At 41.0% G+C, this 27302-nt stretch overlaps 1 protein-coding gene across 1 annotated transcript in view; it reads right to left on the bottom strand.

Moving 5' to 3' along the window:
• Positions 1-27302, bottom strand: part of LOC140197333 (cilium assembly protein DZIP1-like) — a 173696-nt gene that overhangs the window by 88246 nt on the left and 58148 nt on the right. Inside the window, exon 7 of the mRNA XM_072257288.1 lies at positions 12338-12478. Coding sequence (XP_072113389.1) covers positions 12338-12478 — 141 coding nt within the window. The remainder of the gene's footprint in view (positions 1-12337; positions 12479-27302) is intronic.

The following is a 27302-nucleotide window of genomic DNA, read 5'->3' as shown; positions in this document are numbered from 1 at the left end:
CTCGCCTAGCTTGCTAGTACAGGCTGCCATGTACCATGATAAATATCTAATCAGTAGCTGTAACCACAAGTTTGCACATCATTCGTGACTCCTGAAGGACTTTCTGGACAACATCTCCAGATTTAACAGCTTAGCATCAGGAAGAAGATAGATGAGATTAAGCATGGGAAGAATCCCAGATAAGACAGGAAGTTCCAGTATGTACATTAATCAGGAGGAAAGACCTTCCTCCTTAGTTTCCTAATCATCAGAGAAACAGCAAGTTCTCGTCTCAACACACTATTTAAAGGAAGTCTAAGAGTGAAGTTAAAGCTCAGCAATCTTCTCCTCCTCTCTGTTCTTTTTTAAGTGAAGTTAAACAGCACTTTTTGTCTGAGAATAGTCTATTAATGTGATGATTTGGTGTAAAGCATTTGAATTTCACTTGTGCAATTTATTGATTTTGACTACAGACTCCTTTGTTTTAGGCTATACAACCCCAGTAAGTGAACAATTATTCTATATCTACACTTGAAGTATGAGAGGATTCAAAGTCATGGGCAAATTAGAGAAGAAACCTACTGCAGGAAAAGGAGGAGTGGAACTGTTGGTTGTTATGTGTGAACAGATGAGTGAGGGTTTGAGATTTTACCTAAATGAAGTATTCCAACTGGAAAGAAATCAGTGCTGAGTCTAATGGAATTTGGCTGCTAGATGATATTAAAAGGGCACAGGGTAAGATCCAGAGAATGGCTGAGAGAATGAAGAAAACAGCTAGCAGCCTTATCACAACTAAGAAGGAGAGAACATGTTCAGTTATAAAAGTTAGCATGATAAAGACAGTGAAAGACCTAAAGAGCAAATTTGCGTGTTAACTGAACAAGTGAGGAAGCAAATGGAAAACTGTGACACACAGTAAAGTCAATACGAAAGAGTCAGTAGAAAATTGAAAAGAGAAATTTGGGTCCTAACTGAACAAGAGAATATACAGCCATTTCTGTGACACTGAAGGCATGCGGCACCATGTAGCAGGACATTCAGACTGTAACGGAATAGAGGTCCATCCTGCATATCAATGACAGTGACGCTTCTCTTCCTGACAGGCTGAATGTCTTTTAGACTCAGTTTGATGCATGGAACAATCTGCCCTCTCCACCCCCCCCCCCCCACTCAAGGAGCAGGCACTCTGTCTGGACACAGCTGAGTGAGGAAAACCTTAGCCAAGGTCAACCCACATAAAGCTGTGGGGCCTAATAACATACCTGGATGGGTGCTGAGGGATTGTGCAATCCGGTAAACATAGGTTCTAACAAATATCTTCAACATCTCTCTGGAACAGTCCACTGTGCCCTGGCTTCAAGGCAGCCACTACCATCTCAGTGCCCAATAGAGCAACAGTAACGAGCCTCATCGACTAACATCCAGTGGCGCTAACCTTAACAAAACTGAAGTGCTTTGAGCAGCTGATTGTGGATCACATTAAAAACTATTTTATTGCTATATTGGACCTTTCCAGTTCACTTATCACTCAAATCAGTCCATTGATGATGCTATTGCCTCTGCAGTCTACTCCGTCCTGTTCCACCTGGAAATGGTGCTCATATGCCAAGATGCCATTTATCAACTTCAGCTCGGTGTTTAATATGATAATTCCTCAGAAGTTAGTGGGTAAACTGTCCTCACTGGGTCTCAACATCTCTCTCTGTAATTGGATCCTGGGCTTCTTGACAGAAAGGTCACAGTCAGTCCATGTTGGCAGAAACATCTTTAGCTCCATCATGTTCAGCAGTGGCACTCCCGAGGGCTGTGCGTTCAGCCCACAACTGTTCACCCTGCTGATGCAGGACTGCACTACCAGATCAAGTTCAAACCAAATCGACAGCGATTGGCCTCATCAACAATGACGACGAGATGGCATACAGGGAGGTGGTAGAGTGGCTTGTAGAATGGTGCTAAGTACAACAACTTGAGTCTTAATGTGGACAGGACCAAAGACATGATTGCAGACTTTATGAAGGTGCAGGCTGACCACTCCTTCCTGATATACACAGCTCCGCCATGGAGGGAGTTAGGAGCACCAAGCTTCTGGATGGTTTCACCTGGTCCCTCAACACCATCCCTTTGGTCAAGAAAGCACAGCTGTGTCTCCACTTCCTGAGGAGATTGAGGTAACAAGGCTCCCCTTTCCATTCTCCCATCCACTCTAACCAATTTTTAAAGGAGCAACATCAAGAGTGTCCTGATCAGCTGCACCACCATCTGCCACGGGGGTTGCAAGGCACCTGACCGTAAGTCCCTACAAAGAATTGCAAGGATGGCAGAGAGGATCATTGGAGTTTCTTCCCACCTGTCTAAGATATTCATCAGCAGCACTCTGCATGCAGGGCCCTTATCATTGGAAAGGATCTCTCCCATCCGTCCACCAATCTCCACTCCCTACTATCAGGCAGCAGGTACCATACCATTAAGACAAGAGCTGTTATGATGGTAAACATCTTCTTTCCCTAGTCCATAAGAACTATTGAACTCACTGCCACCACCAGGGTCACATCACATATGAAGTGCCAGTAGCATTAAATTTATTTTTTTAACTTGTATTGCAAATGCACCTTATTATTGGTTAGCAACACAGACAAAATGCTGGGGGCACTCAGTAGGCCAGGCAACATCTATGGCAGGGGTCCCCAACCTTTTTTGCCTTGCGTGGGCACCTGAGTGCACATGCGTGACTGCGCATGTGATGTGTGCATGCATGTACGTGCCGATTTTTTCCCCCACAAATTGGTTTTGCCTTCATCTTCCCAATTATACTGTACATACATTATTTCCACTTTATATAGGCTATGTATTTATCATATCATTCCTGCTTTTACTATATGTTAGCGTTATTTATGTGTTATTTGCTATGATTTGTTAGGTTATTTTTTGGGTCTGGGAACGCTCAAGAATTTTTCCCATATAAATTAATGGTAATTGTTTCTTTGCTTCACACCATTTCGGCATGAAAGGTTTCATAGGAACGCTCTACCTTAGCGGGGGAAATACGGGACAAGGGCAGTCCCGTATGGGACAAACCAATTTAGCCCAATATACGGGATGTCCCGGCAAATACCGGACAGTTGGCAATCCTATGTTCAAGTTCAACAGTGCGTGACAGGGAATGAAGAAAGGTGCAGCTGACTCATATCGTTTCCTCATGGCCCGGTAGCATATGCTCTGCAGCCCAGTGGTTGGGGACCGCTGATCTATGGTACCCGCGGTTTCACCTATCACCTACTTTGTATGCCTCCCTCCTCCCCCCACCTCCTTTGACTTCTCATCTTTTTTTCCAGTCCTGATGAAGGGTCTCGTCTTGAGACGACAACTGTTTACTCTTTTCCGTATTGCTGCCAGGGCTGCTGAGTTCCCCCAGCATTTTGTGTGTGTTGCTTTGGACTTCCAGCATCTGCAGATTTTCTTGTGTTTGTTATTACTTGTTACCTTATTTGCAGTAATATTACTTTCTGTGTTACGCACGTGTGTTATATACACTGTTATGCACCTTGGTCCAAGGAACATTATTTCGTTTGTTGGTATAAACTATAAACTAAACTTGAATTTGAAGTGAGAAAACAAAAGCAGAAGAATGATAAATTTGAAACAAACTATAGGAAGCTCAGACACAAATTTCAAGACAATATGGAGAAGCACAGTGATGGTCACATACTGGTAGCCCCAACCACATTTTTTCCATATCTGGCACAGTAGACACTCTCCCTAAGACATATTAAGGTGCAAAATATAGGATGGAAAATATTAGGGTGAAGTAGATTCTCCCAACAGTTTTAAGTTTGCTGATGACATTGCTGTCATTATCCGATTCAAAGGTGGTAATGGATCAGCATATAGCAACGAGATTGAAAATCTGGTTGAGTGATGCCACAAACAACCACCTCTCAGTCAATGTCAGCTAGACCAAGAAACTGATTTTTGACCTCAGGAGGAGGAACCTGGAATGAGTCCTCATCGGAGGATGGAGGTGGTGAGTGTCAGCAACTTTAAATTCCTTGGTGTTATCATTTCAAAGGATCTGGCCCGAGCCGAGAATATAAGTGCCATTACAAAGAAAGCATAAAGCATGGCAGTGCCTCTACTTCCTTAGAAGTTTCAAAGATTCAGCATGACATTTTAAACTTTGACAAACTTCTATAGATGCGTCATGAAGAGTTGATTGACTGGTTGCATCATGGCCTGGAATGGAAACGCTAATGCCGTTCAATGGAAAATCCTACAAAAGGTTGTGGATACTGCCAAGTCCAACGTGGGTAAAGCCCTCCCCACCATTGACCATATCTACATGGAGGGCAGTCGCAGGAAAGCAGCATCCACTGCCCAGTCAATGCTCTCTTCTCACTGCTACTATCAGGAAGAAGGTACAGGAGCCTCAGGACCCACACTGGCAGGTTCAGGAATAATTTTTACCCCTCAACCATCAGGCTCTTGAATCAATGAGGATGACTTCACTCACCCCCATCACTGAACTGTTCCTACAACCTATGGACTCATTTCATTGACTCTTCATCTCATGTTCTCAATATTTATTGCTTATTTATTATTATTATTACTTTTTCTTTTGTATTTGTACGGTTTGTTGTATTTTGCAGATTGGTTGCTTGGCCATCCTGATGGGTGTGGTATTTCATTGATCCTATTATGCTTCTTGGATTTACTGTGTATGCCCACAAGAAAACAAATCTCATGATTAAATATGGTGACATATATGTTCTTTGATAATAAATTTACTTGGAATCTGGAGCTTCTGGAAGCAATAAGGAAGGTGCAGGACAGATTGTTCACTAAGAAGAGATATGTAATATTCTAAAGGAAAAATGAGGCAATCTTGGCTGACAAGGGAATTCAAAGACAGCGTAAAAGCATATAAGTGATGGCATATAATATAGCAGAAAACTTGAGGATTACGAAGCTTTTAAAACCAACAGAAGGAAACTAAAAAAACAATAAATAAGGAGAGAAAAGATGAAATATGGAGATAAGCAAGCCAATAGTATAAAAGTGGATACCAAAGGATTTTACTGATATAAAAAGAGTAAAAGAGAGACAAGAGTGGATATCGGGTGACTGGAAAATGACACTGGAGAGGTAATAATAGGGAACAAAGAAATTGCGGAAAACTCAATAAATATTTTATATCATTCTTCACTGTGGAAGGCTGTCACAGTATGCCAGAAATTCAAGAGTGTCAAGGGACAGAAGTGCGTGTAGTTGCTATTACTGAAGAGAAGGCGCTTCAGAAGATGAAAGATCTTAAGGTAGATTAGACACCTGGATCAGATGGACTACACGCCAAGGTTCTGAAAGAGAAAGCTGAAGCGATTGTGGAGGCATTAGTAGTGATCTTTTCAGATTTGGGAATAGCTCCAAAGGATGGGAAGATTGAAAATTTCACTCCACTCTTTAAGAATGGAGTAGGGAAAAGTCAGGAAATTATAGGCCATTTATCCTTCTATGGTTGGCAAGATGCTAAGAGTTCACTATTAAGGATGAGGTTTCTGGGAACTTGGAGGCACATGATAAAACAGACCAAAGTCAGCATGGTTTTCTTATCGCGAAATATTGTCTGACAAAACTGTTGGAATTCTTTGAGGAAATAACAGGCAAGATAGACAAAAGAGAATCAGTGGATATTGTTTACTTGTATTTTCAGAAGGTTTGTAATAACATGAGGCTGCTGAACAAGGTAAGAGCCCTTTGTATTACAGGAAAAATACCAGCATGAATAGAAGATTGGTTGACTGACAGAAGGCAAAGGATGGGAATAAAGGGGGCCGAATCTGGTTGACTGCCAGTGACAAATGATGTTTTGCTGGGGCCGTGTTGGGACCGCTTCATTTCATGTTATATGCAATGATGTGGTTAATGGAATCGATGGCACTGTGACAAAGTTTGCGGACGATACAAAGATAGGTGGAGGGGTAGGTAGTGTTGAGGACGCACACTAGTAAGCACTTGATAGGGTCACATTCTGAAAAATCTCCAATTCAAGACAAAGCTTCTACATGAATGACTCACTATCAACTAATTACAACCAGTGCACTGTGGTGGCAGCATGCTTCATCTATAAAATCATAGAGTTATTCTGGGCTTCTGCGATGAGCATTCAAATCCATATGCCAAGAAGGACAGGGGCAATAGGCACAGATTCCCGCACTATGTCACAGACCATCATGACTTAGAAATAATCTCATCTCTCATTACCACCAGATCTAAATTCTGGGATCTCCTAACAGACAACACTGTGGAGGACTTTCACCAGATGGACTGCAACATTTCTAGAATGTTGCTTACTACCATCTTCTCAAGGACAATTTGGGATGAGAAATAAATGACCACTTTGCCAGCCATGTGCATATTCCTAAAAATTGAACATTTTCATTTACATGAAGTAAAAATTAAACATATTATGTTATTATCTGCTTAATTCTATTATTCCTTTCTAAGGATTAGCCCACACCACCAGGTTCAGGAACAGATATTACCCTCAACCACCAGGCATTTGAACCAGGGAATAACTTCACTCAACTTCATTTGCTCTATCACTGAAATGTTCCCACAATCTAAGAATTCATTTTCAAGGACTCTTCATGACATGTTCTTGATATTTATTGCTTATTTATTTATTGCAGGTTGAGTACCCCTTAATCCAAAATACTTGAGGCCAGAAGTGTTTCTGATTTTGGAAAATACAATGAGAAAGCTTGGGATTGCCTATCATTTCAAACTCTGAATTTGTATTTTAAGCAGTCCTTGTCTTACACTTGTTCATCACACATACTCTAAGTACGTAATAGTAAAAATTATTACATACCGTTAATATAATGAAAACATAGCAAGTGCAGGGTAGCAAAAGCAGCACATCAGCAGTGGGAGAGAAGAATACCTGAATCAGCTTTTGAATAACAACAAACAACCACAGGCTTTCATGCACAAAATGCTGGAGAAACTCCGCCCGAAACAGCGACCGTATTTTTTTCCATAGATACTGTCTGGCCTGCTGAGTTCCTCCAGCACTTTATGTGTTTTGCTTCAATTTCCTGCATCTGCAGATTTTCTCGTTTGTGACAGGCTTTCATTTTCCATCTACGATGCCGTGTTTTGATTCATAGATTACAGTACACTGTATTTGTATTTTACTTTTTTTAAAAAGATTTGATTTAAAGTATAAAAACAACTACCATTGTAGACTTGTTCTGGTGCTAGACTTTCATCAGAAACAATCTTACTAAGTTCAACAGTATTTTTTTCTGCTGCATAATGATCAGTAGACTCTTTTAATATTTAATGCCATGCCTTTTCTTAACTTTCTGTAACCAGCCTGCTGAATAGCTTGCTTGTTTCATGATCACTCCAATGCTGATGAATCCAATCTTTCAATACACTTTCAAGAACTTCATTTTTTGCTTAATGCAATTTTTTTTATTTTTCAGTCATTTCCATTCATTCTGCATGTGAGGTCACTTCTCAGAACTGTTTCTGGTGTGCAGAGACCTGCATATTGCTAGAGCAGCTTCACAGTGCCTGTGGAATTTTCCATCTGTGACATTGTGTCAGCACTCAAAAAAAAATTGGGATTCTGGCAGCTTTTTGGATAGGGACTACTCAACCTGTATTATTATTTTGTCTGTTTTTTACTTTTTGAATTTGCACTTATTGCCTTTTAGAGTCATAGAGAAATACAGCACACAAGCATGCCCTTCAGTCCATTTAGTCCATACCAAAACTATTTAAACTGCCTACTCTCATCGACCTGCACCTGGACCATAGCCCTCCAGATCCCTACCATCCATGTACCTGTCCTAATTTCTCAAATTTTGAAACCCAGCTCAAATGCACCACTTGTGCTGGCAGCTCATTCCACACTCACACACCTCTGAGTGAAGAAATTTCCCCACATGTTCCCCTTAAACTTCTCACCTTTCACCCTTAACCCATGACCTCTGGTTAAAATCACACCCAACCTCAGTGTAAAAAGCCTGCTTGCATTTACCCCCCGTCTACACCCCTCATCACATTGTATACCTCTATCAAATCTCCCTTCAATCTTTACATTCTAAAGAATACAATTCTAACTTATTTAATCTTTCCTTATAACTCAGGTCCTCCAGATCTGGTAACATCCTTGTAAAATTTCTCTGCACTCTTTTCAATCTTGTTTACAACTTTCCTGTAGGTAGGTGACCAGAACTGCACACAATACTTTAAATTGGGCCTCACCAACATCTTATAAAAATTCAACATAACATCCTATCTTCTGTACTCAAAATTTGCTGATCCATTTAACCACATTATCATCCAGACCATTGATATAGATGATAAACAGCAACGGACCCAACACCAATCCCTGCTGCACACTACTAGTCACAGGCCTTCAGTCAGAAAGTCAACCCTCTATTACCACTCTCTGGCTTCTCCCACAAAGCCAATGTCTAATTTACTACTCATTCTGAATGCCCAGTGACTGAACCTTCTTTACCAGCCTTCCATGTGGGACATAGTCAAATGCCTTGCTAAAGTCCTTTAGACCAGGGGTCCCCAACCACCGGGCCGTGGACCGGTACCAGTCCGCAAAGCATGCGCTATTGGGCCATAAGGAAACGATATGATCTGGCAATATGAGTCAGCTACACCTTTCCTCATTCCCTGTCATGCCCACTGTTGAGCTTGAACGCACGCGAGGTCATTACCCTCGCATCATCCATGTCAGCGCGGGAAGGAAATCAATTCCTCGAGCTTGCAAATGACGGCGGGCTGAAAAGTATGTTTGACATAATATCTCTACCGGCACTCCGGATCAAAGTCAAGGGTGAATATCCTGAGATAGCCACGAAAGCACTGAAAACGTTGCTTCCATTTCCAACATATCGCTGCAATGAATGCAACGAAAACTAAATTGCGGAATAGACTGGACATAAGGAACCCCCTTCGAGTATCGCTGTCTCCCATCACCCCTCGATAGGACTGTCTTGTTGCAGGAAAACAAGCCCAGGGCTCCCACTGATTCAGCGATATTGGTGTGTTGCAATGATTTTATATGTTCATACGGGGAAAATATGCGCTGTGTGTTTAATATCCAAACGTTACTTAGAATGTTATGATGCTATTGACTTATAAGTGACTTAACAATTACAGCACGGAAACAGGCCATCTTTGCCCTTCTAGTCCGTGCCGAACGCTTACTCCCACCTAGTCCCACTGACCTGCACTCAGCCCACAACCCTCCATTCCTTTCCTGTCCATATATTTATCCATTTTTTTCTTTAAATGATAATATTGAACCTGCCTCTACCACGTCTACTAGAAATTCATTCAACACTTACTTCAAGCTCCCCTGTCCTCCCCTGATAATTGACATCACTATATTCATGCGAGGAAAATATGCGCTGTGTGTTTAATATTAAATTCGTTAGAGAATCCCTCTTAGAAATGAAATTGAGTGTATTAGCCACTTATCACCTATATTCCGGTCCTCCCCCCCCCGAACAGAATCACCAAAAACCATTTATAGAAAAAAATCAGCACGTAGACGCATGCACAAGTCACACATGCGCACTGGTGCCCGCGCAAGGCTTCATGGTCATTGTAGTCTTTCTCGGGGTAAACCCAACGTATTTGACTGCTACTCTTGTCCGTTGGCAACCCTACCCGCCACCCCCCCCCACCCCCGGGTCGGCCAGTCCGCAAGAATATTGTCAATATTAAACCAGTCCGCAGTGCAAAAAAGGTTCGGGACCCCTGCTTTAGATAACATCCACTGCCTTGCCTTCGTCCATTTCCTGGCAACTTCCTCAAAAAACTCTACAAGATTGGCTAGACATGATTCGTTAGATTGGTCAAGCTATAAAAAGAGTACAATACAGTATATTTGATTCCTTAATCTATCCTTAATCAGTCCACGTCTATCCAAATACTTATATATCTGATCCCTTGGAATAACTTCCAATAACTTCCCCATAACTGCTGTTAGACTCACTGTTCTATAGTTTAGAGCCAGAGCTGGTTTCTGTTTAGAGCCTTTTTTAAACAGCAGAACAACATTGGCTATCCTCCATTCTTTTGGTACCTCTCCTGTTACTAAGGATGTTTTAAATATCTCTGCTATGGCCCAGGTAATTTCTGCACTTGCCTCCCGTAGGGTCTGAGGAAACACCTTGTCAGGTCCTGGGGATTTTGCATGTGGGTTGTTTGTCCATTTCGATGTGTGAGGTTTTTCATTGATTCTATTGTGTTTCTTTGTACTTACTGTGAATGCCCACAAGAAAATAAATGTCAGTATCTACCTTGATACTAAATGAGTTTTCATGTCTTACTGGATTTTAATCTCATCATCTTCTGTTGTATACTTTTTCTTAAGCAATACTAATTTCTTTTAGTTACCATTTCTCACTAGACTTTTGTTTCTCTCATAATTTTATCAAGTTTTTTTTACATATTTTTAAGGAAGAATACAAAGTATTTGTTCAATTTTCTTGCAATTTCCTTATTTCCCATTATAAGTTTTCTGATCACTATCTGTAAGAGATCCACAACTGTCTCTGCAGAACTTTTCCTTTTTTACATATCTAGAGAAGCATTTACGGAACACTGTTATATTTACTACTAGTTTAGTCTCATGTGCCTGTACTTCCAGTAAGATGGTGGCATGTTCAATTGCAGCAGCTTCTACGAGATCAACTAAGGGCGCTACTGTCCTTTTAAACATATTTTTTATGATCACAAAATCCTGCAAGACATCAAGAACTTGAAGTACTGCACGTCTATCTCATCAGCGAGTTGTTGGTGGAGAAACTAAAGGAGCTGGACAGTGCAGATTGTGTTGCTTACACCAGAGAGGCTTCGGAGGAGTCAGCATGCGAAGGAGGTGTGCAGTCTAATAGCGAGGGACTGTCTTAGTCACTTTTCTTGTGATTGCAAGACCTTTTTGTACATTGTTAATGTGGCAAGACTGATACACTGATCTATCGGTAGACAGAAGGGATAGATGGCAGGGTCCTGCATGGCCTCAGTCGTAGTGAGTACTAGGCCTTATGCTGCGAAGTCGCCTATTTACAGCCTGCAGAAAAGAGGCATCGGAACTGTTGCACACAACTGGGAGTGGTATGGCACAGCAGTGTCTAGGCTGGAGTTGGTGCTACCCACCAGTGTACACTCGGCAATAATTCAGCTGTGTTATGGTCAACTGCAGATTGATGGACTCAGGGTCAGGACTTTTTTTTTGCATGGCTGTATTTAACTGATATCTTCCATGTGCTTGCTACCTTGTATGTGCTATGTGTGCTTTGTACTGTTTGTGATTGTTGGTACTGTGTGTTGCACCTGGGCCCCGGAGTAATGCTGTTTTGTTTGGATGTATTCACGAGTATTCAGGTATGGTTGAATGACAATTCAACTTGAATTGAATTGTATCTAATTTCCTTTTTTTTTTAAATCATTTTCTTAATCCTTTTTAGCTGGGATCTAAAATTATGCCAATTTTTAATTAAATACCTTCTTTAATTTTTTCTGTCAGCCATTCATAGAGTACAATTTCAGCTGGGATTCTGGACTATGGATAGTCCTTTTTGGAAAGGATTCATACAGTAGTTTTACTTTGCATATCATGTATGGTTTCTTTAAATCCTAGCCATCATAGTTTCCCATTTAAGCCCTGTCAACTCACCTTTCACCTTTTGTTTTCAATTTAGATTTAAAATATTAGTACTTGATTGAACTAAGATACAGTATTAAATTCTATCATCTTTTGGCCACTCCTCCCTCAAGGTCCTTTTACAACATGATTGTTAATGAACCCTTTTTCATTGCACAAATCCTTTTCTCTACTTGCTTCCTCAACTCTTTGATCTTGAAAACAATTTTGTACACCTTTCACCATTGTTTCTCCACCTTATTATCACGTGCTCAGTCTCTGTGCAGATTCACTACTCCATTGAATGCCCAACACATCTTCCTATAATATCCTGATTTACATCGTGCCCAATCTTACAACTACAAATTGGTTGTCTTTTAATAACTCTCAACAATGCTTCCTTCTCTTTGTCTTCCTTAGCTCTAATCAGACTGACCTTAATTCCACATTATGATCAGCCAGGGAAAGATATTTTCTCACTAGTTCCTGATCTCATTTCTCATTAACACCTGTATTGCCTTTTTGCCTAACCTACCCAAATGTGAAATACTCTTGAACCTTCAGTTCCTGGTTTTGATTAATCTGTTAAGTGTTTCCATAAAGGTAATTAGAAATTTGCTGGTCAGTTTCTTGTTTTCATATAAATGTGAGTGAATAACTAAGCAAAATACATCTCACCTGCTCCTCTGGGTGAGCTTTCAATTGATGTTGATCCTGTAGACTCTGCCCTAGTTTTCTAATCCTTTTCTTGTAGTAACAAGTGCTTGCTTTCTGATTTTTCGTAATTGATGACATCAACCTTTCTATTTCAGACTGAAGCTATAAAGCACAAATAAGTGAAATTATTAAATTATTCCAAAGATGTTTTAATGTTTCAATAACTCAAATGATTAATCAATTTTTACTCGGGGTAAAACATAAAGTGAATTTTTGCACATTATTTTTAATCATCTGTCTGCATTTTCTAGAAAACCATAAAGTCATTAAAGAAACTTCATTTTTGTCAAATCACAAACAAGAGAAAATCGGCAGATGCTGGAAATCCGACAACACACACAAAGTACTGGAGGAACTCAGCAGGCCAGGCAGCATCTATGGAAACAAAGTACAGTCGACGTTTCAGGCCGAAACCCTCCTGGAAAAAAAAAGGTGCGGAGTAGATTTGAAAGGTGGGGGGAGGGGAGAGAGAAACACCAGGCGATAGGTAAAACTTGGAGGGGGAGGGATGAAGCAAAGAGGTAGGAGGTTGATTGGAGAAAGAGACAGAAGGCCATGGAAGAAAGAAGAAAGGGTGGGGGGGGGGAGTGCTCCAGTCCTGCCAAAGGGTTTCAACCCGAAACATCGACTGTAGTTTTTTCCATAGATGCTGCCTGGCCTGCTGAGTTCCTCCAGCATTTTGTGTGTATTGCTCATTTTTGCCAAGTATATTTTGGAAGATTCAATATGATTTGTCAGGTGGCTAACAATAAAGTAACTAAAAATTTTAGCTGTTCCCACCTATAACTTCTTTCTGAATACTTAATCTTGATTTTATTTTTTCCCACATAGTGGAAACTAGGTGGTCAATTAACATGGCAATAACATCTTTAATCTTTCATGTGGTTTGTAGGTTTAACATAATCTTTTGACAAGGCAAGAAATTTACACTTACTAAATATGCAACCAATCCCTCTGAATTATAATTTGTGATCCAGACAGAGCATCTGTCAAGGTTTCCTCGGTAGGTTGGTCTACTTCCAAGAGCTTTCCTTTCAGTTCTTCATGGTTTTTCTTCCCACTCAACCCCATGCATTTACCCAAGTACAAAGATCCTTCTTTGAACACACTTCATGCTATCATATATTTTACTCCTGTCAGGGCAGACTGAATATTCTAGCCTGCTTAGATGCAAGATGAGGGCCAGAAAATAAAATCCACGCAATTCTTGATAGTAAGTAAAACTTCCAGCTTAAAAGTTAACTTAATCCTTAAAAGTTTTGGTACATCAGCAAAGACACTCAAAAAATTCTATAAATGTACTGTGGAGAGCATTCTAACTGGTTGCATCAAAAAAAGCTGCAGAAAGTTGTGAACTTAGCCAGCTTCATCATGGGCACCCCAGCATACAAGACACCTTCAAAAGGTAGCATGCATCATTAAGGATCCTGATCACCCAGGACATGCCTTCTTCTTATTGATGGCATCAAGAAGGATGGACAGGAGCCTGAAGACACACAGTCAAGCCTTTGGCTCTTCCCCTCTACCATCAGATCTCTGAATGCACAATGAACCCATGAACATTTCCTCAGCATCTTTCCCTCTCTTTTTGCACGACTTACCTATAGTACCATCGATGCGGCAGAGAGGGCCTCAAGATGGCTGTGGCTCAAAAGAGGGGAGCCATGGAGTCATAAGTAGCTAGCCATCTGGACACAAGCTGGGGTCTGATCAGCCCTGGCTGGGTCACCTGGAGGAGGTTGTATGATGTTGAAAGACCCGAAACAGCCGATGATTCCAGGAACATCACTAAAGATGTGTCCAGAGGGATCAGTAGATGTAGGTACAGAGATATATATAAATTTACTTTAAGGTGTGTGTGTGTGTGTGTGTGTGTGTGTGTGTGTATATACACACACACACTCTTATAGTAATTTATGATTTTTATGACTAAGTCCTTGCCGCATGCTCCAATACTTCAGCCATGCATTTATCTCCCACCTCATTCTATTCCTATCCACACTGTCATACGGCACAGGCAGCAATCCCAAGGTTACTCCCCTTGAGGTCCTGCTTCACAGCTTCCTTCCTAACTTCCTACGTTCTGTATTCTGTTTTCAGGACTTCTTCCCCTTTTCTACCTATGTTTTTGGTACCAATGTGTACCACGACTTCTGGCTGCTCACCCTCCCTTTTCAGGATATTGTTGATGCGTTCAGAAACATCGCAAATGGCAATAAGCGATTTGTAGCAAACCCAGGTACTTGCTTAGGCAGGAGTTGATTCTGGTCATCACCAACTTCTCAAAGCAATTCATCATAGTAGGTGTGAGTGCAACTGGGTGATAGTCATTTGACAGAGCTCATCCTGCTCTTCTTGGGCACTGATATGATTGTCACCCTTTTAAAGCAGGTGAGAGCTTCGGACTGCAGCAGTGAGAGACTGAAGATCTCTTTGCAACTTATTGTAACCTGCTTCACCATCTCCAAGACCCCCTAATTTTGTATCATCAACAAACTTGCAGATAGTGCTTTGTACATTCTCATCCAAATCACTTATGTAAATAATGAATGACCTCACTAGTCACATACCTCCAGTCAGTGAATCAGCCTTCAATCACTGCCTTCTGATTCTCATCATCAAGCCAATTCTGAATTTACCTTGCCAGAACCTTTGCATCCCATGCAACACAAGCTTTCAGATCAGACCTTGTCAAAGGCTATAAGCAACATCCACAGCCTTACCTTAATCTATCTCCTTAGTTAACTCTTCAAAAAAATTCCAAAAAACTCATCTGGCATGATCTCCTAGACTTAAAACCATTCATCAAGGGGTATATTCATAACCAGCTGTCTGAATGTAATGTCTGCTTCCTTCTTTTTCCTGCTAGCTCTTGTGAGCCAGGATTCCCTGAACCTGGTATGTCTACCCTTCACCCAAACAGGAATGTGCTGGCTCTCTGGCTCTGGACTCCTGAGTCAGAATCTTTCTCCTAGGGTCAAGTACTAGAGAACATGTATTTACAGTGAGGGGGGAAAGTGTCAGGATGTGTGGGACAAGTTTTTTTAGAGAGTGATAAGTGCATGGCACAGCGGCCAGGGTAGTGGTGAATGCAGATAGCATTGTGGCTTTCAAGAGATCGTTAGACAAGCAGAGAATCATGTATAGGTGATTTAATTTAACTTGAATTTAGTCTGGTCAGAGTGGGCTGATGAGCCTGTTCATATGTTGTCGTGCTCTATATTCTAACTGCCAGTACAGTATTAAAGATCAGTGTTCCTGGAATGTATCAGATTCCAGTTAGTACACAACTGAAGTGCTGCATAAAAAGAGTCATACAGTCACAGATTCACTATAGGAAGGAAACAGACCCTTCAGCCCATCTAGTCCAAGCTAAACATTATTCTGCTTCGTCCCATCAACCTGTACCTCGACAATAGCCCTCCATACCTCTACCATCCATGTACTTATCCAAATGTCTCTTAAGTGTTGAAATTGAACCTGCATCCACCAGTTCCTCTGGCAGCTTGTTCCAAATTCTCACCACCCTCTGGGTGAAGGTGTTGCCCCTCATGTTCCCCCTAAATATGTTACCTTTCACTTTAACCTGTGACCTGTAGTTCTAGTCTCACCCAACCTCAGTGGAAAAAACATTTACCCTATCTATACCCTCAAAATTTTGTACAGTATACCTAATTTGGCTACCACACAACAAACAGAATTACTAAAGCATAGAAAGCTACAAACCAAGTGCAGGCAAATGGGATTATTATGGATATGGCTTTGATGGTCAGTACAGAGGTCCAGAGGATGGGGACTGAGCTCTTAAGCTCCCTGTTCTATGAGAACATAAGAAAGGGTGCAAAGAAACTGACATTGACATTAACAGTAGGATTTAGTTATGAGGAGAGAGGGGCATGGCTCTGATTGTTTTCTTTGAAATAGAGAAGAGAGTAATTTAGAATCACAAGATTGAGGCCTAGGTAGGGTTAAGAGAATAGACCTGTTTCCCCATGACAAGAAGGGACAACAACTAGGGAGAACAGATTTGGGTTAATCGAATTTTAAAGGAATCAGAATCAGAATCAGGTTTATCATCACCGGCATGTGAGGTGAAATTTGTCAACTTAGCTGCAGCAGGTCAATGCAATGCATAATATAGAAACAAAATCAAAAAATAATAATAAAAAATAACAAATGAAATAAAAATAATAATAATAAATAAATCATTTAGAGTATATGTATATTGAATAAATTAAAAAAACATGCAAAAAACAGAAATACTGTTTTTTTTAAATGTCCAAGGGTTCAACGTCTATTAAGGAATTGGATGGCAGAGGGGAAGAAGCTGTTCCTGAATTGTTGAGTGTGTGCCTCCTACCTGATGGTAATAGTGAGAAAAGGACATGCCCTGGGTGCTGGAGGTACTTAGCAATGGACGCTGCCTTAGTGAGACTCCACTCCCTTAAGATGTCCTGGGTACATTGTAGGCTAGTACCCAAGATGGAGCTGACTAGATTTACAACCCTCTGCAGCTTCTTTCGATCCTGTGCAGTAGCCCCTCCACCCATACCATACAGTGATGCAGCCTGTCAGAATGCTTTCCACGGTATATCTTTAGAAGTTTTTAAGTATATTTGTTGAAATGCCAAATCTCTTCAAACTCCTAATGAAGTACAGCCACCGTCTTGCCTTCTTTATAACTACATCGATATGTTGGAACCAGGCTAGATCCTCAGAGATCTTGAGACCCAGGAACTTGAAGCTGCTCACTCTCTCCACTTCTGATCCCTCTGAGGATTGGTATGTGTTCCTTCGTCTTACCCTTCCTGAAGTCCACAATCAGCTCTTTCGTCTTACTGACTTTGAGTGCCAGGTTGTTGCTGCAGCACCATTCCACTATTTGGCATATCTCACTCCTGTACGCCCTCTTGTCACCACCTGAGATTCTACCAACAACAGTTGTATTCTCAGTAAATTTATAGGTGGTATTTGAGCTATGCCTAGCCACACAGTCGTGGGTATATAGAGAGTACAGCAGTGGGCTAAGCACACACCCGAGGTGTGCCAGTGTTGATCGTCAGCGAGGAGGATATGGTATCACCAATCTGCACAGATTGTGGTCTTCCGGTAGGAAGTTGAGGATTCAATTGCAGAGGGAGGTACAGAGGCCCAAGTTCTGCAACTTCTCAATCAGGATTGTGGGAATGATGGTATTAAATGCTGAGCTATAGTCGATGAACAGCATCCTGACGTGGGTGTTTGTGTTGTCCAGTTGATCTAAAGCTGTGTGAAGAGCCATTGAGATTGTGTCTGCCGTTGACCTATTGTGGCGATACGCAAATTGAAATGAGTCCAGGTCCTTGCTGAGGCAGGAGTTCAGTCTAGTCATGACCAACCTCTCAAAGCATTTCATCACTGTAGATGTGAGTGCTACTGGGCGATAGTCGTCAAGGCAGCTCACAGTATGCTTCTTAGGTACTGGTATAATTGTTGCCTTTTTGAAGCAAGTGGGAACTTCCACCCGTAGCAGTGAGAGGTTGAAAAAGTCCTTGAAAATGTCTCATTAATTGGGTGGCACAGGTTTTCAGAGCCTTACTAGATACTCCATTGGGATCTTCCGCCTTGCGAGGGTTCACGCTCTTTAAAGACAGCCTAACATCGGCCTCTGAGACAGAGATCACAGGGTCATCAGAATTATTGCAGTTGTGGGTAGAATTCACAGCTTGTGGGTAGTGGAAACGGAAATCCTCACTGCATAGAAGTACCCAGATGAGCATTTAAAGCACTGTAAACTCCAAAGCCATGGAACAAGAGTTGGGAAATAAAATTAACCAATACAATTCATTTTGGACTGGCACAGTTTCCTCCCAATGCTGTAAGCTTCTATAATTCTATAACAAAAATCTCTAATGGCTCAAGATTACCTTACACAGAAGATGTTGTTAGAGACCAAGATGACAAGATGGCATCGGCATATATCGGCGACTGTCTCCAGGCTGCAGAAAATTGTTCCAGTTTTCTCCTTAAATATACTTCTTTTGAATTACTTTTGCTGTAACCTGCAGCATGTATATTCCCGCTTAACAATGGACTACAAAATTACACCAATGATTTTCAGATCTCATAATTGACCATTAAATATGGAACAGTTAAGCGTGGCGCTTTAAGCATCAACGCCATGGCTGAAACGCGGTAGGAGAGGCAGAATTCAAACCAGGCTGAAACATAGATGGATGAGGCCTCCTCTTCCCAGCATCTTGCTGGTGAGTGTGGAAAGTAAGATTGACTATCTTAGGGCAAGACTGCCGTATCAGAGGCAGATGAGGCAGATCTCAATTGTTTTTTGCACCGAGACTTGGCTATCAGCAGACTCACCAGATTTTCACAATGAATTGAACCACAAACTCTGGTAAGGAAAAAGGTGGCAGCGTGTGCTTTTTAGTCAACTCTATTTGGTGTTTGGACATGGCGGTAATATCGACCTCTTACTCCCTGACTTGTTCACCATTCTATTTGCCTCAGAAGTTCTCATCCGTGATCCTGACCACCAGCAGCTGATTATAAGCAAGCACTCGCGAAACTGCACTCTGTCATCTGCAGGTAAGAAACACCCCAACCTGAAACATTTTAAATTACAGTCGGTGACTTTAACCAGGCCTGTTTGCAGAAAACCCTACCCAGTTGTCACTAGTGCATAACCTGTTGCACCAGAGGTCTCTACACATTAGACTACTGCTACACTACGATAAAGAATGTCTATCATTCCTTCCCGCGACCACATTTTGGTACGTCAGACCATTTGTCTGCACCCCCACAACCTGTACATGCACAGCCTAAAGAGATTAAGACAACTAAGAGGTGGTCATGGGAACCAGAGGAGCGGTTACAGCATTGCCTTGAGTCAGTGAACTGGGCCTTGTTCAAGCACTCATCTGAGGATCTCAGTGACTACACCAGGGTTGTAGTAGACTTTATTAAAACAGCTGTAGATGACTCTGTTCCCAAAAAATCATTCAGGATTTACCCCAATCAGAAGCCCTGCATGAACCATGAAATACGGAATTTGCTGAGACCCAGATCAGAGGAATTCAAGTCTGGAGATCAAGAATGTTACAAGAGGTGCAGTTATAACCTCCAGAAAGTCATCTCACAGGCAAAGTGGAGATTTCGGACTAGACTAGAATCAATGAGGATGCTCGACAGCTGTGGCAGGGTCTGAATACCATAATCTCCTAGAAAGCTAAATCTAGCAACATGCAGAACAGCAGAGTTTTGTTTCCAGATGAGCTCAATGCCTTTATGCTCGTTTTGACCACCAGAACAGGGAGGAACCATCTCCCAAAGATCTTATGGTCTTATGATCCTTTGGTCTCAGTACCTGAAGATGACATGCGAACAGACTTCAAGAGAGTGAATTCACGAAAGGCATCCAGTCTGGATGAAGTACCTGGCCGAGTACTAAAGACCCGTGCTGACCAACTGGCTGGTGTGTTCACAGATATCTTCAACCTCTCACTTTGGCAGTATGTGGTACCCACCTGCTTCAAGCAGGCTTCAATCATACCAGTGCCCCCGAAGAGCATGATAACCTGCCTAATGACTATCAGCCAGTGGCACTTACATCCACAGTGATGAAGTGTTTTGAGAGGCTAGTGATATCAGCTCCTGTCTGAGTGGCGACTTGGATCCACTTCAATTTGCCGGCCGAAGCAACAGGTCCACAGCAGATGCCATCTCATTGGCTCTTCACACAACCCTGGAACACCTGGACAGTAAAGATGCATGCATCAGGATGCTCTTTGTCAATTACAGCTCAGCATTTAATACCATCATCCCTTCAACACTAATCAGCAAACTTATAAGACCTGGGCCTCAATACCCTCTTGTGCAATTGGAGCCTGGATTTCCTCACTTGCAGACAGACTCCAGTCAGGTTGGAATGGCAAAAACATCTCTTCTACAATTTCCGTCAGCCAGGTGCACCACAGGGATACGTGCTTAGCCCCCTTCTCTACTCATTTTACACCTATGACTGTACAGCTAAGCACAGCTCCAACAACATTTTTAAGTTTGCTGATGGCACTAGTGATGTGGGCCGTATCAAGGTGTTGATGAATCAGCAAACAGGAGGGAGATTAAAAATTTGGCTGAGTGGTGTAATATCAATAACCTCTCATTCAACGTCAGCAAGACCAATGAACTGATTGCAGACTTCAGCAGAGGGAAATCAGAGGTCCATTATTCGGAGGAGCAGAGGTGGAGAGGGTCAGTAACTTTAAATTCCTGAGTGTCACTATCTCAGAGGACCTGCACAACAATGCCTCTACTTCCTTAGGAGTCTGCAGAGTCTGCACAGATTCAGCATGTCATCAAAAACCGTGACAAACTTCTATAGATGTGTGATGGAAAGTGTACTGACGGCCGCATTATGACCTGGTATGGCCTTTGAGTGGAAAATCCTACAAAAGATAGTGGATTCAGCCCATTACATCACAGGTAAAGCCCTCCCAACTAATGAGCACATCTACATGAAATGTTGTCATAGAAAAGTAGCATCCATTAGCAGAGATCCTCACCATTTAGGCCATGCTCTTTTCTTGATGCTGCCATCATCTAGAAGGTACAGGTTCCTCAGGACTCCCACCAAAAGTTACGGTTCCTCAACCATCAGGCTCTTGAATAAAAGGGGATAACTACACTCATTCTATTTTAGATGTTCCTACAACCAATGATGTCACTGTAAGGACTCTTTATCTTGTTATTTCATGCTCTCATTATTTATTGCTATTTATTTATATTTGCATTTGCAGTTTGTTGTTCCTAGATCCTCTTTACAATTACTGGTCTATAGATTTGCTAAGTATGCCCACAGGATAAAGAATCTCTGCATCGGATGTGGTGACTTGTATGTACTCTGATAATAAATTTTACTTTGAACTTTTAAAGGGCTTCTCAAGGACAATCACCTAGGCTGCTGCCACAAGACAACAAATTTCAGGTGTTAGAGATAGGTCGTATCATGTCACACATATTAAAGCTGATTTGAGTAACACTTTCAGCTACTTCATAAGTAACATTCCCTCCATTTTACAAGGGGAAGTTTAGTTTATGACTAGACAGAGTTCAGTTCCGTTCACATCTCCTCAAATCACACCAGCCCATCAGCAACAAGACTTCTACAAACAAAAAATGGCAATTAAATTTTAGGTCTGGCAATGACAAACTCAAAGAATAGAACACCAAACTACACTCCAGAAAATTCAACAGCACTGTCACTACACTCCAGAAAATTCAACAGCACTGTCACCACCAAAAATAACTGTCAATGGCTTGGTGATACCATTTGGCAAGCACCTTAACTTTAGCACCCAAATAAAAAGAGTAATCTTCAGGATAAATCAAAGTCAAATACTATACAGTTGACACTTGACTTCCTAAAAAAACTTTCCACTATTAGTGGGGTAAAAGCGGTATGAAAGTACATTATATACACCATATTCCAGAAGCAAGTCTGCAACATGCTATTATGTGGAGCATTTATCACTGCCTTACTCCCTACACACTTTGTTTATAATCAACAAGGCAATAATAAGTAGTGTGACTACTTCTACAGTGCTGATGCCTCACACCTCCTGTGATACATTTTTGATTCTGACCTCTAGTGTTGCTTGAGTAGTGTTTGCAGGTTCTCACTGTGACTGAATAGGATTCCTCTGTGTTCTCTGGTTTCTTCCCAGATCCTAGTAGGATGATTAGATAGGTGCCACTGTTCCCTCTAAGCTGCATGGGTTTGTGGCCTCATAGTAAGTGAAATGGTCCGCGCACATAGCCTTTGTTGTCACACAGTTTTAATTTTAATTTTTTTAAATATTATTTTAGTATAAAGTACCACCCAGTTTTCAGGCCATGTCAAAATTTTCTGCTCAGAGCAATGGTGGGTCCTCTTAAAAAAAATTTAGAGGGAATGTTGCTAGGTACTACAAAAATATGCACGAAAGTTTTATATTTTTGGGGGTGTAGGGAGGGAGGGACGTGAGAAATAGGTCAAAAAGCAAGTGAAAAATAGGTTTATGAGAAATGTATGAAAGATTGGAATTGATTGGATTGTTCTGAGATTCACCATAGTTTTAATGGGCCAAGACACTTCCTTCTGTCTCACAAGGAAATATGAAATATGATTTCCAAAAACACAAAATCAACACCATTATAGACAAAGCATTTAATCAGCTACTCATCCATCTACCCTACTGCACAAGAACTAACAGAGAATGATGGAACCAGTGAAATAAATCGGTCATTTTAAAATTGGATTCAGTAATTCGTGAGATGCCTCAAGCATCAGTGCTGGGGCTCCAACTATTTGCAATCTATATTGGTGACCTGTATGAAGGAACAATATATTGTCGACAAATTTTCTGATGATACAAAGATAATTGGGTTAGCAAGCAATGGAGAGGACACAAAGAGCCTGCAAAAAGATATAGGTAGGTTAAATGAGTGGACAAAAATATGATAGGTGAAGAAGAATGGGGCAAAATGTGTATTATTCATTGTGAAAGGAATATCAAAAAAGCACAGCTTATTAAAATACATGGGGTTACAAAATAGTGGTGACATAGAGAATAGCATTAAACTGGTAATTAGACATGCAATAGAGTATAACTATTTATGATTGATTTAAATCTACAAATAGATTGGACAATCCAAATTAGCAATAATACTGTCAAGGACAAATTTCTGGAGTGCCTTCATAGAATTACAGAGCAGATCAAAGTCAGAGTCAAATATTTGGGACACATCGGGACCAGTACATTATGGCCCAATTTAATGGCTACCCCAATTAGCTGAAGTTTCATGGAAACAGTTAAAAAGTTAAAAAAACAAACTACCATTGAAATGTTTAATACATTATATACTGTATTTAAATAAAATACAGAATAAATTGGAACACTACCAAAACTACTACACTACTATAGAACTGTGTATTAGTTCCTAATAGTTATCAACGTAGGAATTCATTCAGTTTATGCTGATGTGTTATTTTGATTGATTGTAAAATCAGCACAGACATCTTGAGTAGATAGTGGACTGCCTTCAAACAACACTCTCAGTGACTGGATACTCCAAATCTTCACTTTCATTGTAACATTCAAGATGATTGTTGATAGCTTCAAATTCTTCATAGTTCCTAACTTGTTGAAGTAATAAAATTGTTTCATTTTTACTTCCAGCTCTTTCTGGAATCTCTAATCCTGAATGTTTGAAATTGCAGTTAACAAAACAATTCTGAGTTGTCTTACTGTTTATTACTCACCAACAATCAGTGACAAAAATCACTGCTATTGAACACAAACACACAAGTGATGCTATTTAAAAACTCAAAGCAAGGTGCAGTGGCTAATGGCCACACAACGTGCATGTGACTGACGCTAATTACAAAACGCTCAGCAACAGTCTCCTACCACAATTAACCAGCATAGCGTCCCAAATAAACAAAAGGAATCCTAGCTATTTTCTCAGTTTGTTTTTGTTCTTTAAGAGTTGTTGCAAATAAGCAGATGCCCTGATTAACCGATGGCCCAATTAAATGGAATTCATTGTATACTGTTATATGTACAAGCACATGTATGCATAGGTGGAATAAAAAACTTAATTGCAACTGCATCATAGGCACATAAGCAGCTTTCAAAAGAAAACATAAATTGATCATAAATTATACAAAATGCTCATAAGAAAACCTGACCTGCTGATTTCCTTCAGCATTTATTATGTTTTGCCTTGGATCTCCAGCATCTGCAGATTTTCTCATGTTTCTCTTTTGTGCTGTCTTGCATTTCTTATACTCCATGAAGACACCATTTATTCCTACTTGCCTATCTCTGCTATGTACTTCCATTTTTCTTAACCAGGAGCTCAATATCTCTTGAAAACCAAGGTTCCCTACACTTGTTAGCATTATCTTTTATTCTGACAGGCACGTACAAGCCTTGTACTCACAAAATTTCAGTTTTAAAGGCCTCCCATTTACCAAGTACACTTTTGCCAGAAAACAGCTTGTCCCAATCCTTTGTTAGATCCTTTCTGATACCATCAAAATTGGCTTTTCTCCAATTTAGAATCTCAATCCACGGACCAGATCTATCCTTTTGCATATTTACTTTGTAACTAATGGCATTGTGATCACTAGATGCAAAGTGTTCCCCTACACAAACTTCTGTCATCTGCCCTGTCTCATACCCTAACAGCAGATGAAGTATTGCACACTCTGTCGTTGGGACATCTACGTACTGATTAAAGAAACTTTCCTGAGCATAAGTGATAAACTCTAGTCCTTTTACAATAACGGAGTCCCAGTCAATATGTGAAAAGTTAAAATCACCCACTATAACAAGCTTATGCTTCTTGCAACAGTCTGTGATCTCTCTATAAATCTGTTCCTCTAATTCCTTCGGACTGTTTGGTGTTCGCACCTTTGTATGACCACATTAAGGTATACTTTTCTTATTTCTCAGTTTCACCCATAAAACCTCACTAGATGAGTTCTCCAGTAACATTTTTCCTGACTAGTAATGCCACCTTTAATCCCTCCTGCTCTGCCACATTTAAAGCAATGGAACCCCAGAAAACGGAGCTGCCAGTCCTGCCCCTCCTGCAACCAAGTCTCACTAATGGCTACAAAATCATAATTCCAGGTGTTGATCGACAGCCTGACCTAATCTGCCTTTCCTACAATACATCTTGCATTGAAATATACACACTAAGGACATCAGTCGCACCATGCTTTTCGTTGCAGACTTTGCCTGAGGTCTTAACAACATCTGTCTCCACAACCTGTACACTAACTGTTCAGACATTCTGGATCCTATCCGCCTGCAACTATAGCTTTAACCTCCACCCAGTGTGGTATTAGCAAACCTTCTAGTTCAGGTGCAAACCATCTCTCTGTACAAGTTCCACATTCCCTGGAAGAGAGCTGAATGATCCAAAATTCATATGTCCTCCATTCTACACCAACTCCTTGCCCACATGGTAAACTGTATAATATTCCTATTTCTAGCCTCACTAGCATGTGGCACAGGTAGCAATCCTGAGATCATAACCCCAGGGGTCTTGTCCTTTAACTTAGTACCTAACTCCCTGTATTCAATTTGCAGAACCTTGTCACTATTCCTACATATGTCATTGGTACCTATACGGACCACAACCTCTTGCTGTTCACCCTCCTATTTAAGAATGCTGAGGACTCGACTGGAGATGACCTTTGCATCGAGGCGACATATCATCAAGGAATCTCATTCTCATCCACAGAACCTCCTTTCCATTCCCCTATCTAACACTGTACTTCCTATATTTCCAGATTGAATATTTAGGTATCAAGGAATTATTTTTTATGATCAAATTTTTAAAAAGCAGACCAAATTTTTAAAAAACTAACATGAATCTTGTTCAGTTGACCCAGAGGAACAAGGTGTCAGCCTTCTACAAGACGACACACTTCAAAGCAGATGTAAAAAATGTTCATGATTTCTTGCTTTGATCTTCTAAGTTCCACATTTGACTGTGATGTTATGATGTGATGTGTACGTACCATCATTATTAACAAATAATGTCATCAACTTATTATGATGTCATAAAATGTGGAAATTTACACCTTATCACTATCTACAAGTGAATAATGAGAAATAAAAGTTTTCCTGGCAGAGTAAAACTTGCTTCAGACACAGTTATTTCAAAATCAATCTCTCGCTTCAGTGTAGAAGAAATTAGTTGTTAATACTTCTGGAATGCCCTTCCAATAAAATGTCCAGCTTAAACACAACTCAAAGCAGAGTAGATTCCACTCTGTCTCTATGAGTCATGACTTCAGCCCCAATCACTACTCCATGGTTTCCATAGGAATCCACTCTCACAAAGCTTCATGCACAATGGCCTTCTGCACAAACAACTTGCTTATCCCTGCTGAGCTGCAGCTTCCAGTAACAAGACCATAAGATATAGGAGCAGAATTAAGCCATTTGTCCTATCTAGTCTGCTCCACCATTTCATCATGACCCCTCTCAGCCACAATCTCCTGCCTTCTTCCTATATCCCTTCATGCTCTATCAACCTCTGCCTTAAATATACACAATGACTTGGCCTCCACAGCTGCCTGTGGCTACAAATTCCATGAATTCAGCTTTCCTTATTCCACCTTCCCCTACTGTACATCAGAGCTAGTCATTGTGTCACAGACCTGTTTGCTGCTGCTGCTCGTCTCTGAAAGATCAAACCCCTCCCCGAGAGTATCCAAACTGATGGGAATGGCCATATGGAAATCCTGCACTTCCCATCTACCCCCTCTTCCAGCTACCTATACCTCTGGTACAACCACTTCACTTAAACTACTCTATGAAACAATAATGTTTCTGAGCAAGTCCTATAGGTATAATCTCCAGGAGCACTGAAGTTTCCCTGATCTCCCACTTTCTGCAGGAGGAGCATGTGACTGTCCTGATAATATTTCTAAACCACTAAGACTACAGAGGAAGATAAAAGACCTTGCCTTGTCTTCACTTACCACTACTCAGCCTTCCTGCCAAAGCCCCCAAACCCAAAGCTTCAGCGCTTACACCTTAAAGGATAATTAAACAACTAATTGGAAAATGGAGACCCAATGACATTCCAGTGCCCAGTGACAGGGATCACATCGGGCAAATCCCACAGGAAAAGGTTCAAGAGTTTACAATTATCTTTAGCCATGGAACATCCATCATGATTTTCTCCTGAGACCCAAACTGTCACAAAAATCAATCATCTTTAACCAATGCAATTCACTCAATGTGATGTAAAAAATAACCAACCACACTGGACACGGATGTAAAAAATAACCAACCGCACTGGACACGGAATTAGTTGAGGGACAGTCAGCATCTCAGCTGCCGGGTTGAAAATTTGCATTCCACAA

The sequence above is a fragment of the Mobula birostris genome, chromosome 5 (genome assembly GCF_030028105.1).
Source record: "Mobula birostris isolate sMobBir1 chromosome 5, sMobBir1.hap1, whole genome shotgun sequence".
NCBI classification, from domain to species: Eukaryota; Metazoa; Chordata; class Chondrichthyes; order Myliobatiformes; family Myliobatidae; genus Mobula; species Mobula birostris.
The sequence above is the reverse complement of the archived record's forward strand: the minus strand, read 5'-3'. Positions and strand labels throughout refer to the sequence as shown.